General features: G+C 40.9%; 1 protein-coding gene across 1 annotated transcript; it reads left to right on the top strand.

The window, feature by feature from the left end:
- Window positions 1-4099: 4099 nt before the first annotated feature.
- On the top strand, window positions 4100-15160 carry LOC113427838 (vomeronasal type-2 receptor 26-like). The gene is made up of 5 exons (XM_087947388.1): window positions 4100-4736; window positions 7294-7436; window positions 9576-9803; window positions 10981-11107; window positions 14247-15160. The coding sequence occupies exons 1-5, from the start codon at window positions 4127-4129 to the stop codon at window positions 15158-15160; spliced, it is 2022 nt and encodes a 673-aa protein (XP_087803514.1). The 5' UTR covers window positions 4100-4126.
- Window positions 15161-16082: the final 922 nt, after the last annotated feature.

The following is a 16082-nucleotide window of genomic DNA, read 5'->3' on the forward strand; positions in this document are numbered from 1 at the left end:
CCCAGAGTCACTGGGAAGGAGGGGGGTGCAGAGAGAATTTTAATTAACAAAAGTGAGAGAATGAAGAAAAGTCTCAAACAAGCGGAGTCTCGCCAGCCTTCACGGCCTTGAGGCGACGTCTGGACCTCTGCTAGAGGCTGTAGACTTCTGCGCTCTTGTAGCGCCAACGGGGGTGCCTTTGGCACGGGAGGCGGCTCTATGCCTGCTAACGGGGGAAGGTCTCGCCGGCCTTCACGGGCCTTGATAGCGACGTCTGTTCCTCGGCTGGGGAGGCTTTCAGACTTCTGCGCTCTTGATAGCGCCAACGGGGGTCTCGCCGGCCTTCACGGGCCTTGATGGCGATGTCTGTTCCTCGGCTGGGGAGGCTTTCAGACTTCTGCGCTCTTGGTAGCGCCAACGGGGTGCCTTTCGCACGGGAGGCTAGAGTGCCTTTCTCTTCAGTCAGGGAGACTTTCAGCTTCGCGCCTTCAAAAGGCGCACGCAACAGGGCCTGTCAGGCAGTGACTTTCTCCTCAGCTCAGGGAGACTTTCTCCTCAGCTCAGGGAGACTTTTTTTCCTCAGCTGAGGAGGCTCTTTAAATTTGGCGTGCGCAGAGACTGTCTGCGGCTCCAGACTTTCTGTGGCTTCAGCTCTATCTTTAGTGACTTAGCTCAGCTTCTTGCCTGGGTGTCTCTTCTGACATCCCATCCTCGTCGCCAGTGTTGTATTGGTCGGACGGACACACCAGGCAGACACAGGAGCTGAAGAATAACGTTTCTTTATTTGAAGCAGTAACAGATTAACGTGGCTGCCCAGCTGGGCTGGCAGCCGGCTGGCTGGAGCCGGAGCCCCAAAAGCCCCGGTTGATGCCGTTTGACAGCTCCTTATATAGTCTGCTGTCAAAAGGCACCAACCAATGGGAACAGTCGGTGGTCCCGCTCAAAATGCGGACCAGGTTGAAGACTTAGCTAGTCAGGGACACAACATATATTATGCATCCATTTGATGAATTCAACATTTATCAACTGGCTGCATAAAATTACTGAAAAACCTTTATGCATTTCAGACAATATTGCAAGCACAAAGCAATGACTTTTCAGCAGTCACTCTCTATGTTTCCCCCATGGAACCTCCAGTTCCTTCCTTGTACTCAAATCCCACTGCATTAATCTAGAGTAATATTTGGCTTCCCAGGTAGTCTACAGCTCTGAGTTTTCTTAATGGAAATCTATTTTATCTATGAATAAGATGGGCTGTTTCAAAATTTGATAAATCAATAAATATTAGCACAAAATCACAGAATCAAAACATTCTAAATCTACACTGGATCATCTCAGATCTTCCATTTCTCCTTAAGTAGAAGAAGATAGTCAATCTAAAGTAAGTGAGTTTCTTTCACTTGCAAAGGTGAGAACTACAGTAAGTAATTACATTTAAAGATTGCAAGAATGGTAAACCAATATAATGAAAGCTATATATGGAAGCAGCAGGGGGGAGTGAACTGACCAGTATGTCAGCCCCCCCAAAAAATGTTCCCATCCCCCTTTCTCACAAATGCCTACTATGTATGCAAACATAGCACTGGGAGTATTTATTTTGGCCGATACAATTGGTCTGTTCACCCCCTGCTCCTTGTGGAAAAGGTGGAAAAAGTAGTAAGTCTTAGTAGGAACAAATAACATAGTGTAAGAATTTACTTTAAAAAAAATCAGTCAGATTTCAACTAGACCTTGTATCATGATTATTGTGATATTTGGAATATCATTGGAATATTGACCATAAATGTCTTTTGTGTGTATGTGTGTGTGGAAAGCATGAAGTTTTTGAATCACAAAATAGACAAATCAAAGAAGCTAAAGTGTTTGGGAACTTTATAATTCAAATAGACAAGCACCTTCTACATAATGCAACATAATGCAAAATGTAACCATTATTAATAAAGAAGACTAAAAGCTTGGGTAGTGGGTGTGGGAGCATTTGGAAACAGCAGAAGAGAAGATAACAAAATGCAAAGATGTGCGAAGAGAAGTACAATGACTGTGATGAAAGATAGCAAAGGTAGTACCAATATAATAGGTGTCTTGGGTGCATTCCTAAAACTACTGGAGCAACCACTAGAACAATATGAGCATTGAAAAAAATCAGCATCAGTCAGTTGAAAAAAAAAAGTCAGCTTTAGTAGAACAACTTCCTTTCTACCACAATAATTTTAATTGCCACCGAACAGATCTGCCTATTACCAGGTGCCTGGAAAGAATTGATATGTGGATGGCAAATCCAGTTTAAGCATCTGTTTGCTCAGTCATCCAGGACCTAGTTGTCCTAAAAGTGCTTTTTCAAGAGGCAACTGGACTTTATTTGATTTTCCTTGAAGCAGAACTGAAGAAGCTTCTTGGATGAGAAGCAAAACATCTTCAAAGGTGCCTCTTGAAAAAGCACCTTCTGGACATCTGTCTGATTCTGTGACTTATCATGATCTAGTTGCATTATACAATTGAATTTAACAATTCATGCAAGCAAGCCCTGTTTTAGACAAACTAAATGCTTCATTGGTCTTTATATCTGATGCCTATAAAAATGTCCAAGTTTCATATTATTGTTGTTGCTCCACAAAATATACTCTTCTTCCCTAAATCCCTCTGTATTTCAATTTATGTTTTCAGATCCATTTTAAAATTGTACCAGCATTCCCTGAGTTTCTCATTTGCTGTGAAACAGATCAACTCAAACCCAAGACTCTTATCTAATGTTACCCTGGGATTTTTCATCTGTGACAACTATTTTGATGCCCGGCTGACTTATCGTTCCACTTTGGACCTGCTCTTCCGATCTGGTCAGTTGGTTGTAAACTATAAATGTAGTATCAAGGAGAATCTTGTTGTGGCCATAATTGGTGGATTTGGTGCTGATATATCATTCTTTATGTCAAATATTATAAGCCTTTATAAAATCCCACAGGTAAGATAGATAGATAGATAGATAGATAGATAGATAGATAGATAGATAGATAGATAGATAGATAGATAGATAGATAGATAGATATAGATAAAGATAAAGATATAAGGGTGTGTGTGTGTTGATGTGTGTGAAAACTTGTCCATATGGCAAAATTGAAAGGAAGGGGAAACTGTTTCCCAAATAGGGATTAGATTCTACTTCAATTATGCATCAAAATGGACTGATGAAATTTGGGAGTTGGAATTAAGACATATGATGCAACATATTAAAAATAATATGTTAAAAAGCTACTACATTATGAGAACTTCAGGAGGTTAGATGTAACTTCATCATCTGTGGGAGTTAATGGCTAATTGTGTCTATCACCCTTTCTCAGCCAAACCTATGGGATTGCTTAGAGCAGGGGTGTTAAGCTCAATTTCATGGAGGGCCATATCAGGATTGTTTTTGACCTTGGGGGCCAGGGTGGGCATGTCCAGCTCAACACCACTTGTGTCAGGGGTGCCTATGGTGGCCCAAGTACTCTGCCAGTGAAAACAGACTCCTGAGCTCCATTTTCAGCTGAGACCTTCTCCTGCACCCTGCACCAGCAAAAATGGAGCTTGCAGCCCTCCCAAGCTCTGTTTTTGGCTGTAACAGCCTCCTACAACCCTCTGTCCATGATGGTGGAGCTTGTGAGGACTGCCTGCAGCTCTTCTAAGTTCCATTTTCACTGGTAAAGGTACTGTGGGCCAGTTCTTCATTGTTTCCAGGGTGGTCCCAGGAGCCAGATCTAAGCACGCTATGGGCTGGATCTGGCCCCTGGGCCTTGAGTTTGACACCTCTGGCTTAGAGAGCTCTATGTGTGTTCTTGGGGACCTGAAAAAATGGTAGGGTATATATTTAAGAAATAAACAAATAAGGTAGTGTTCTATTTATTTGGTATTCAGTGCATAGCAATGCTAGTAGGCATAGTTTTGTTTACAATTGAAAATGGAAGCCTATGAAGAAAAGAGCTTGAAAAAAATGTATGTATCTGTGTGTTTTTGAAGAAAATGTATTTCTCAAGGGAATGGAGTTTTTCCAACCATAATGAATGAATTATACATTTTATTGTAGCTTGCCTATGGCTCATTTGCTCCCAAGAAGCATGGAACAAAGATGGCTGCTTCCTTTTACTGCATGGCTCCCAATTAAAACCTTCAGATTATGGGAATAATCAGTTTGCTGATGCATTTCGGATGGACCTGGGTTGGTCTTTTAATTCTGGATGATGACAGTAGAGATAATTTCCTCCGAGCCCTGGAACCACTTCTTTCTGAGAACACGATCTGCTCTGCTTTTTCGGAGAGATTTCCCAAACAAGCCTTTCTTTTTATCTTTCAAAATCCTATGGTGGGTAGGATAAATGTTCACATGAGGGATACCAAAGTCAATACATTCATCTTCTATGGCAAAAGCTTCACAGCAATGCTTCTGTTTCTCTTCCTCAAATATACATACATGATCCTTGGGAAAGTCTGGATTCTGACAGCTCAAATTGATTTAACGTTATCTAGTCTGCATCGACCCTCTGATTTGCAATTGTTCGATGGATCTATTTCCTTTGGTATTCACTCCAATGAACTTCCAGGCTTTGACAAATTCCTTTGGTCTCTCAAACCATTCCAGACCCAACAAGATAGTTTGTTGAAAGAGTTCTGGGAGCAAGGCTTTGACTGTGTCTTTTCAGAGAATAATAAACCTGTGGAAGGAGATGAAGCATGTACTGGGAAGGAAGATTTAAAAAATCTTCCTAGACATTTATTTGAAATGACTGGTCATGACTTCCGGTTGCAAGGCTTCAGCGGCGTCAGGAATCTGTGATTCTGCAGGTCCCTGCTGTGCTCGCTGCTGAAGTACCCCCGATCCAATTGGATTTGGGGGTTGTCGCTACCCCGGAGAGGTAGCGGAAGATAGAGGAGACCCGGGCAGGGGTCTGGGGACATCGCAACCCCTTTCCCCAGCCGGCTAGACTCCCTTTTCCTGAGGCGGTGGAGCAGCTGTCAGTAATGGCAGCCACAAAGAGATCTTCAACTGGACAAGATTTGTGCAGGAGGAAGAATTAGAAAGAGAAAGTTTTTTGGCTGAACCGGGACATTAAGATACATTTAAACACCCTGGAAATCTGACTCTTTGATTGATACATTTGTTTCCAAAAGAGGCTATCAAAGCGGCGGATCAAAGTGCTGAAGGGAAAGTTCACTCCCCTTCCTTACGGAGATAGCAAGCGGACATTGAAAAACCTGCTTCTTTACAGAAGGTAAAAATAAGCTCTTTGTTATAAGTGGGAAGGGAGAGGACTAAAAAATCTTTAAGAATTTGTTGGAGGAGACGCCTTGAAGTTTACAAGACCAGAAATTAACTGTAATAAGGCTTTAAAATATATTTTGGGATTTTGCCCCAGGAGGAGAAAGTGCAAAGAGAAGAAGAGGAAATATTTTGTGTCTGTTTGGATTGCTTGATAACTTTGGAACGCTTGGAAATTACTTTAAGATTAAAAACATTTGGGTTGTTCTTAAAAAAGAAGAAGAAGAAGAAAAAGCTTTACAATGGCACTATCTGTGGATGAATTAAAAATGGAATATGAAAAATTAAAGGAAGGAGAACAAGAAGGCAAGGATTCTTTGGGAGCTGTCTTCCACTTTTTAGAAATGGCGATTTCTACTTATCAGCAACTACATGGGGAAGAAGGAGAAGAAGAAGAAGAAGAAGAAGAAGAAGAAGAAGAAGAAGAAGAAGAAGAAGAAGAAGAAGAAGAAGAAGAAGAAGAAGAAGAAGAAGAAGAAGAAGAAGAAGAAGAAGAAGAAGAAGAAGAAGAAGAAGAAGAAGAAGAAGAAGCCATCTTTAATGGACAAAAAAGTTCAACTAAGAAAGAAAATAGGAAGAGGGGAAGGAAAATTGAGAATTTAAGATTTAACAAAACAACCAAGAAAGAGAAAAATAAGGTGAAAAAAAGGTACAATGTTAGAAAGCAACAGAAAAGAGAAATACAACAGAGAGGGGAAGTTAAAAAGACAGAGGTTGGGGGGGGAGGCAAAAAGGCCAGACAGGAGAAGAAAGGGAGGGGAAAAGGGAAAAAAAGTCACAAAGGCTTGAAACAAGATGCCAAAAAGCAGATCTTTTTCAAAGATAAAGGGTAAAGCATAATTAAAGAAAGATTCTGCAAGAGTACATAAGATAGTATTGTAGTATTTGCACTTGAAATAGTGTATTGGAATATTATAAGATTTAATAAAATATTAAAATGTTTAATAATGATAGATTTCAATATTCAATAAAATATTAAAGAGAATGTGTAAAATGATTAATGTTTAGTTATAGTTTAATTTGTTATTGTCTTAATGTTATTATAAATTTACTATTTCATTTTCTTATTTTAAAATAATGTATTAAGCAGAATTAGAATTAGAATAAGAATGGAAATTAAATATTTAACTATATTATAAATTTATTATTCTTTTATTTTAAAATGCAACATGTAGAATGTACTAAGCAGAATCAGAATGAAAATTATGTATTATTTTAAGTGTCAATTTAGGGGAAAGATAGAAAGGCATCACACTTTAAAAGTGATTACAGGGGAAATTTTCTGTTTAAGAGAAGAGATAAATAGATAATTGGAAAAGAACGGACAAAAGATACAGGTATAATGATTTTAAAATAAGATGAAATAAACAAAATATAATTAAGAGAGTGAAAAGAAGGGAGAAGCTATATAGAAAATATAGAATGGTAAATAAGATAAGAATGGTATATAAGGTCAGCACGAACTTGATTTAGGTCTGTCAAAAAAGATGTAACCCGGGGCTAAGCCACTTTCCAAAAAGAAGTTTTATGTTTTATGTTTTGTGTTTTGGTTAGCTATGTTTGATTGAGAATTAATAAAACCTTGGAGGAATAAAACTAAAGGGAGAAACAATGAGAAATTTGGAAAAGATATGTACAAATGATAATTTGGAATTATGTTGTATCAAAAGAATGTCTTATTTGTTTTGTCAAAATCTACAAGTAGCCTTCAGAAAGGAGGTTTTATGTTTCTGTGTCTTGTTTTATGTTTTGTATTTTGTGTGTTTATGTTTGATTGAGAATTAATAAAACCTTGATAGAAAGAAATATAATTGAATAAAAGTGAAGGGAGAAATAATGAGAAATTTGGAAAAGATATATATGTGCTTAAATGGAAATGTGATAATGTGGAACTATGCTGTATATAATAATGTTTTATTTGCCTTGTTAAAACCTATAAGTAACTTTTAGAAAGGAGGTTTTATGCTTTTATTTCTTATGTTTTGTTTGTCTTTAAAAAATTAATAAAATTTGTTTAAAAAAAAAAGAAATGACTGGTCACAGTTACAGTATCTACAATGCAGTCTATGCTGTAGCGCATGCTGTTCATGAGATGAATGTACTTAAGTCTAAACACAAAAGAATAACAGAAATTGGAAGGGATGGACTTCAAAATCAAGGCATCTGGAAGGTAATAACTTGGTAATCAAATACAATCATTCCAAAGAGTAGATTGGTACCATGAAGGGTATACTGACTTCTTCCATTTTCTCTAATTAATGAGCAGTACTGGTTGAAGGTCTTTAGTATTGGGTGACTTTGACACAAGTGTATTTAAGTCAACCCACCTGGAATATCTTCAGTGTGTGCCTCATGGTCACCAATCTGGGGTTGACCTTCCAAATACTGGATGGGATGAATTACAGGATGGATTCTAGATGCCAACCATATTTTTTCAGAAGAAGGTTAAGAAGGGCTGTTAAAGGGGATGATCTGAAGCAACATGGGTGTCACAAGTGTGTTCATGTACGTTGACAATATCCTCATCTATACTGAAACCATGGCACACACAACTAGTCTGGCAGGTCTTGCAGAAGCTGTTAGCCGCAAACTTCTATGTAAAATTGTCGAAGTGTGACTTCCAACAAACCTAGTTGGATTAATTGGGACATCATGTCTCCAGTACCGGAGTAGAGATGGATCCTACCAAATTTCAGGCAGTCCTGTGGTGGCAGGCGCCAAAAACATGAATGCATCTCCAGAGTTTCCTAGACTTCACTAATTTCTACTAGCAATTTATTCCCTCATTCACCCGGGTGGCTTTGCCATTAACTTAGCCAGGGGGTTCATCCAACCTGCTTGTTCATGGATAAATTGCTGGTAGAAATTAGCAAAGTCTAGGAAACTCTGCAGCTGTCTGCGTGTTTTGGGCACCTGCCACCCCAGGACTGCCTGAATCTTGGTGGGATCTATCTCTACTCCAGTCGTGGAGACATAATATCCCAGGTAATCCAAAGGGGTAATCCAAGTAATAAATCCATTGCAAGCAAGACTCCGAGGCAATTTAATTCTCAAAGATTACTTCTTTGGAAATGTCATATTGACACATATCTGGTGAAAACCAACTCTGGAAAGAGAAGAAAGATGGGTCAATGAGAATGGGTGCTTCCTTTCAAACTTGCAATGTGCCCAGGGCTGGACACCACGGTATCAGGTAAATGCTGAGACACTGGAAAAAGTGCAAAGAGAAATGACAAGATGGAGTATGAATCTTATTTTGTTAAATTAACAGTGTATTTATCCCAAAGAAAGGACAGCTAAGGTGAGACATCATAATCATGTTGTCAATCAGGTCTCATAAGTCAAATCATGAATATGCTAACATGTGTCACATTTTTATCTCACTTGTGGAAGACCATAATTGTGACTAGAGCAAGTTGTCATAATCTAATGATTTGTTGTTAGTCACGAAGTCATGTCCGACCCATCACGACTCCATGAACACCGTTCCTCCAGTCCTTCTTGTCCATTACCATCCCCCATTTAAGCTCACGATGCTTCAGTGACTCCATCCAGCCACCTCATTCTCTGTCTTCCCCTTCTTCTTTTGCCCTCAATCATTCCCAGCATTAGACTCTTCTCCAGTTAGTCCTGCCTTCTCATTGTTTAACCATCTTCAGGATCTGGCCTTCTAAAGAGCAGTCAGGGTTGATCTCCTCTAGGAATGACTGGTTTGATTGCCTTGCAGTCCAAGGGACTCACAGGAGTCTTCTCCAGCACCATAGTTCAAAGGCCTCAGGTGCTCAGCCTTCCATATGGTTCAACTTTCAGAGCCATACATTGCAACTGGGAAAGCCATAGCCTTGACTATATGCACTTTTGTTTGTAGGGTGATGTCTCTACTTTTTAGTATGCTATCTAGATTTGCCATAGCTTTCCTCCCCAGGAGCAAACCTCTTTTAATTTCTTGGCTGCAGTCCCCATCTGCTGTGATCTTGGAGCCCAGGAAAATAAGATCTGTCACTACCTCCATTTCTTCCCCATCTACAGTATTTTCCAGGAATTGAGAGGGCTGGATACCATGATCTTAGTTTTCTTAATGTTGAGCTTCAAGCAAACTTTTGCACTCTCCTCCTTCACCTGCATCAGGAGGCTCTTTAGTTCTTCTTCACTTTCTGCCATTAGAGATGTACTTAAATTTGATTGACAGATAACAGTGCGACTAAAGTAATCTCAGTTTCTTTTCTACCAAAATAAATTTCAGAAAGTCTTGATGTAACCCACAATATTTCCCCCCCCCCATTATTAGTTCCCTCTCGTTTTTATTCAGCTTCATTGGTTTCTTCAAGGCCTTTCATTTAATAATTCATGTGGAGAAACTATATCCATCAACAATCAGGGAGAAGTGTTTTATGGATTTGATATTACAAATGTGGTCATGTTTCCAAACAACTCCTACCAAAAGGTGAAAATTGGAAAGATGGATCCCACAGCTCTTGAAGGAAGTGAATTTGTGATTCATGAAGATTTAATTGTGTGGCACAAATATTTTAAGCAGGTAGAGATTTTAAGTTATTTTGTTATGTTTGAGTTATTGCATTATTCTGGGTGAAAGATTTGGACACCAGAGATGAGTTTGATTGTACAGCCAATTTTCATAGCCTTCTATAATTAGTTAAAATTAGCTGCTTGTTCTTCAGTGATAGACGACCTGGTAGCTCAGTGGCTAAGATGCTGAGCTTTTTGATCAGAAGGTTAGCAGTTCATTCAGTTCAGCAGTTTGAATCCCTAGCGCCACGTAATGGAGTGAGCTCCTTTTACTCATTCCAGCTTCTGCCAACCTAGCAGTTCAAAAGCATGTAAAAATGCAAGTAGAAAAATAGAGAGCACCTTTGGTGAAAAGGTAACAGCACTTCATGTACCTTTGGCATTTAGTCATGCTGGCCACATGACCATGGAGACATCTTCGGACAGTGCTGGCTCTTCAGCTTTGAAATGGAGATGAGCACCGCTCCCTAGAGTTGGAAATGTCTAGCATGCATTTTTACCTTTATCTTTTACTCCAAGAAGAAACCAGCATGAACAGTTGCAGGAATTGGGCTTGGCTAGTCTAGTAAAGAGAAGGACCAGAGGAGACATGATAGCGGTCTTCTAATATTTGAGGGGCTGCCACAGGGAGGAAGGGGTCAAGCTATTTTCTAAAGCGCCTATAGGCCAGACAAGGAATAATGGATGGAAACTGAACAAGGAGAGATTTAACCTGGAAATAAGGAGAAACTTTCTGACAGTGAGAACAATCAACCAATGGAACAGCTTGCCCTCGGAAGTTGTGGGAGTGCCATCACTTGAGACTTAAAGAAGAGATTGGACTGCCATTTGTCAGAAATGGTGTAGGTTCTCCTGCTTGGGCAGGGGGTTGGACTAGATGACCTACAAGGTCCCTTCCAACTCTGATTATCTGTTAACTACTCCATCTATGGCTGTTGTTTTTTCCAGCTATGTGGGACAAATTTACAGTAGTTTTTTTTTTTCATGAGGGAGATGGGAAATTTTGCTATCAGTGAAATAAAACTCAGGAATAACTGAAAACCCAAAACTTTATCAACAAAAAGAGGATGAGGAAAATTAAAAACTTTAATTCCTTGACCTGGTTCTCAAAAGCACACTTATAGTGCTGATTTTTGTTGTTGTTGTTAAATCCACCAATCCTGGTTTACATCCTGGTTTATCAACAGGTCTTGCCCTGTTCTGTGTGTAATAACCCCTGTCCTGCTGGCTATCAAAAGAAAAAGAAAGAAGGGCAGAAATTTTGCTGCTATGATTGTGATCCATGTTCTGATGGGAAAATGTCAAACATGTCAGGTAAATTTTTCTCTGGTTTACTATATGCTTCTGTACTCCACTCTCTTTTCTGTTGGTAGATGACCTTTTTCCATGGTAAAATTGAGCAGTGATTCCATTGTTTTTATTTGTACATGTTGTCTTCCTTCTTTGATACGAAGACCAATTCTGATACTGGAAGATTTCACAAGGTGGTATACACAAAATTGGGTGATGCCACAATGCATAGGTTTCAAAGAATTACTGCAATGAGGAAAAAGAATCTTAGATATTCTGGCTCATGTCAGCTTTGTCCTCTAGGGGATCTACACTTCACCTGGTTTATAGAATAGCTGAATAAAATGAAATGATAGAGGAGACTGTTGTGGCCTGCCACCGGCTAGCGAAACTGGCAGCAGAGTCAGACAGTGAAGAGATTGGGCCAGTCCTGGAGGGCCAGTCCTGGAGGCTGAGGAAGGCTCAGATGAGGGCTCTGCATCAGAGGCAGAGATGGGGCCAGGGCAGTCTGGCAGTTGTCAGCTGCCTTCAGAGTCAGACAGCAGTGAGGCGGGGGAGCAGCTGGACCCAGTTTCCAATCTGCACATGCGCAGAGCTGCCAAAAGGAAAGAACAATTACGAACTAAGAGTCAATGTGGGAGTAAAGCCACAGGTAGACGGTGAATGGTCCCTCCCATAGAGATTAAAAGAGGAGCAAAAGGGGAGGGGGCTTTTGCAGGAAATAATTCATTCATTGCAGCAATGTGAAGATCTGTCTGTGCATCTCAGAGACTCCATGTTGAGTCCTTTCTTGTCAGCACTGCATTTGAAAATATTTATTTGGCAGCTCTCCATGCTAGATAAGGTCTGTGCTCCTAATTAGTCCCTTGAAAGACTGTTTGCCAGGCCTTTGGCTGAATGTGAATGCAAGAAATTCACCTTCATTTAATAAAAGGGGCTTTACTGGGACAAAAATTCTGCTTAGTGCTTTTGGGGGAAGCCTAGGTCAGAACAGAGACATCTAAAGGATACCTTGTGCTCAACAAGGGATGAACTGGACCAAAAATGGCTTAGAGCTTCTATTAAGGCCTATTTCATAATGCTAAGGGCAGTAAAATGATAGATTGCTCCTTTTGACACCCTGAAAGGACCTCAAGACTTGGTTGTTTTATTGATCCAAGCCTGGGGCTCTGACCTACCAGACACTTATTGAGATGGGTTCTTGTTGAGAAGGCCAATTTTGTTGAGATGGCCAATTTTATTCCTCTTGTTTTCTGGGGTTTGAATCTTTCTTTTTTGTTTTTTAATGATCTGCACTAATATAGATTTTTACATTTTATAGTTGTAGTTATTAGGTCAGAATTCCCTAACATTTCTGGCTTTGCGGACCAGTGGGATGAGGGGAGAGGGGATGGTTTTGTGTGAGTGGCTGGCAAGCATGCACATGTGCAGCTCCATTTGCATGAGTGCCATTTAGACACACCTGCCACTCACTTAAATGGAGTAGACACGCACTCACCTGCTGCTCACACAAGTGAGGATGTGCCTGTGTATGTACTCACTGGCAGTTTCTGCAGCCCAGTTGCAAACCCCACACAGTCCACAGATTAGGGATCCTTGTACTAGATTGTTATTTTGTCTCATTATTGACTACTGCAAAGAGTCACTTTGGTGAGATGAATAGCTTTATAAATTTGATTTAAAAAAAAAACCAAATAAAATAAAATAGATATAGTCCATCAGAACCAAAATACAGCTGGAAGGGCTCTTGGAGGTCTTATAATTCAACTCCCTGATTATATTATTGTCCAATCTCTTCTTAAAACCCCCCAGTGATGAAGCACCTACAACTCCTGAAGGCCAGCTGTTCAACTGTGGCAGCCCCTCATATACCGGAACACTGCTATCACCCCTAGTCCTTTTCTCTAGACTAGCCAAATCCAATTTCTGCAAAGATTCTTTATATGGTTTTTGTCTCCTTATATATTGATGTCCAAAGAAAAAAGGAAAATTTATGCAACATATACATTAGGTAAAAATGCGTAGGACTTCATCTCACAGTTAAAATTAGGAGAGTTTCAAACAGTTGTGCCCATCAAATTAACTGTTTGGAACAAAGGTAAGATAAGGTGAGGTGAGGTGAGGTGAGGAGGTAAGGAGAGGGGAGGGGAGGGGAGATTACACAGACATATATCCATACATCTACATCTACATACACCTATATCTACATCATCTACATCTACATCTACGTACAATTGGCAACGTTAAATCCAGGATTTAACTCATTCAACAGCTGACTAACAATTTTGACATCAACACGCAGTGGAAAGACAAAAGGGTTGCTGAACACTCAGATACAGGCAGTTACATTGATGACCCTACACAAAAGGTGCCAGCATTGGTCAACTCTGAAAAGGATCCGTACCCAATATAGTGTCTGCCAGGTCTCATTGTTTAGGTGGGTTCTTGTCTTTACCCCTCAGTGTGGCTGTGGTGCTCCTCAACAAAATATCCATCACATTGTGTCCAAATGTCCATCAGGAGCATACACTGGCCCAATGTCTGATTTTTTTCAACATAGACCACCCTATCTTTGAATGGGTGGGTGGCCTGGACATTAACATTTGAACCATTATAAGTCCACATATTTGCCATATGCTAAATAAATAAAACATCTACATTTATATCTACATCTATCTATCTATCTATCTATCTATCTATCTATCTATCTATCTATCTATCTATCTATCTATCCATATATCAGATCATGAAGAGGATGTGTAGCATCTCAGACAATACTGCAGACTGGTGGACACTATTGCTCATATACATCAATTCCTAATGGTGGACACAGAAAACTTGAAGGAATAGGTCTTTATGAAGCTTCTGGCATATTTTAAGTGTGGTGCTGTTTGACGAAAATTATTACTAACAGAGAAGATTCCCACTTCAATAAGTCAATTTTGGTTCTCATCTAATGATCTAATCCAGTGTTTTTCAAGCTTAGCACCTTTGGACCTTTAGTCCCAAAATTCCTAATCCATAATTCTGAGAATTAAGGTCCATACTTCTTAAAGTGGGCAAGGTAGAAAAAGCACTGTTCTGATGTAATATAATTATATATTTCACTTGGTGCTACAGCAATCAGGAGAATTAAATTCAATTCTTTCTCTCTTACTTACAGATATGATTACCTGTTCTGAATGTCTAGAGGATCAATATCCAAGTAAGGACAAAGTTCGATGCATCCCAAAAATCATAACTTTCCTAACTTATGAAGAACCTTTAGGAATTAGTTTAACTCTGATTGCTGTATTATTTTCAATTATTACCATGCTCATACTTGGAATATTTATCAAGAATAAGGATACCCCTATTGTTAAAGCTAACAACAAGGACATCACCTACACTCTTCTCATCTCCCTTCTCCTTTGCTTCCTTTGTTCTCTTCTCTTCCTTGGAAAACCTCTCCAACTGATTTGCTTCCTCCGACAATCAGTCTTTGGCTTTATCTTCTCTGTAGCCGTTTCTTCTGTGTTGGCCAAAACCATCATGGTCATTGCTGCATTCATGGCCACCAAACCAGGTTCCGGCATGAGAAAATGGTTGGGGAAAAAACTCTCCATCTTAATTGTTATTTTCTGCTCCTTCATTCAAGCAGGTATTTCTTTGGCATGGATGATCACTTCTCCCCCCTTTCCAGAACTTAACATGCAATCCATGACTGAAGAGATCATAGCAGAATGTAATGAAGGGTCTGTTGTGATGTTTTATCTTGTCTTGGCCTATATGGGGTTTCTGTCTTTAGTCAGCTTCATGGTGGCTTTCCTAGCTAGGAACCTGCCAGATACATTCAATGAAGCCAAGTTCATCACTTTTAGCATGTTGATGTTTTGTAGTGTTTGGTTGTCTTTTGTTCCCACCTATTTGAGCACCAAAGGAAAGTATATGGTAGCTGTGGAGATCTTCTCCATCTTAGCTTCTAGTGCTGGGTTATTGGGATGTATCTTTCCCCCCAAATGTTACATTATTTTGCTGAGACCTGAGCTCAACAACAAAGGTCAACTTGTAAAAAAAAAAAGCATTTCTGACTATTGAATCATGGTTATATGCATTTAAAAACAAGTGTTGCTTATTATAACTTTCAAGTTTACCAGTATTATTTATTTCTGGTATGTATAAACCAGGGGTGGGCGAACTACGGCCCGCGGGCCACATCCGGCCTGTTGGTTTTTTCAATCCGGCCTGCTTCTGGAAAAAAAATATTCCCCTCTGGAAAAAAAATCGGGGCGGGCCAAAAGAGACCACGCGCCACACACCAAAAAATCACACACACAACACCAATGCTACACACCCTTCCTTTCCAGCCGGTCAGGTGTGGATCAGCTCCGGAGCTGGGCAGTCGCTTCCCTGGTGGCAGGGCCGAGGCCGCTGCCCGGGAACGCCCACTGCTTTCCCTCACCAGGGCTGGGTGTGGCATGTTGCCCTGCACCGCATGGCCCCCTCCTGGCAGCGCTTTTCGGTCCAGCACCACCCTGTTCTTCTTGTGCTACAAAAGAGGCGGCTAATGATCTCTGGCTCCACTCTGCTTCTCCAACATCTGGCACCACCCTGTTCTGTGTCAGGCCCAGCAAGTCCGAGCAGCCGGTGCACAGAGTAGGGCGGCGCTGGATGTTGGAGAAGAGCAGGGAGCCAGGGAGCATTACCCGCCTTTGCCCCCCCCCCCCCCCCCCCCCCCCCCCCCCCCCCCCCCCCCCCCCCCCCCCCCCCCCCCCCCCCCCCCGCGGGGGGGTGCAGCACAGAAGCCTCCCCCAACTGGCCAGCTGCACTTGTCCTTCTCTGTCTGTTTGTTCTGTATGGCCGAGGAGGAGGAGACCAGGCGGCTGGTTGGGGGAAGCTTTCTGCCCCGAAAGAGGCAGCTACTAATCTCCGGCTTTGCTCCGCTTCTCCAATGGTCTGGCACCACCCTGTTGTATGCACCGGCTGCTCAGACTTGCTGGGCCTGACACATAGAACAGAG

The sequence above is a fragment of the Notechis scutatus genome, chromosome Z (assembly GCF_049901735.1).
Source record: "Notechis scutatus isolate UNSWTSFEM ecotype Mainland chromosome Z, rNotScu1.2, whole genome shotgun sequence".
NCBI classification, from domain to species: domain Eukaryota; kingdom Metazoa; phylum Chordata; class Lepidosauria; order Squamata; family Elapidae; genus Notechis; species Notechis scutatus.

Bases quoted from the DNA above. Each gene is read 5' to 3' on its own strand.
- LOC113427838 (XM_087947388.1), top strand. From the start codon at position 4,127: ATGGGAATAATCAGTTTGCTGATGCATTTCGGATGGACCTGGGTTGGT. The intron at 7,437-9,575 runs GTAATAACTTGG...GTTTTTATTCAG, and splicing joins AAAATCAAGGCATCTGGAAG to CTTCATTGGTTTCTTCAAGG. The intron at 11,108-14,246 runs GTAAATTTTTCT...TCTTACTTACAG, and splicing joins GAAAATGTCAAACATGTCAG to ATATGATTACCTGTTCTGAA.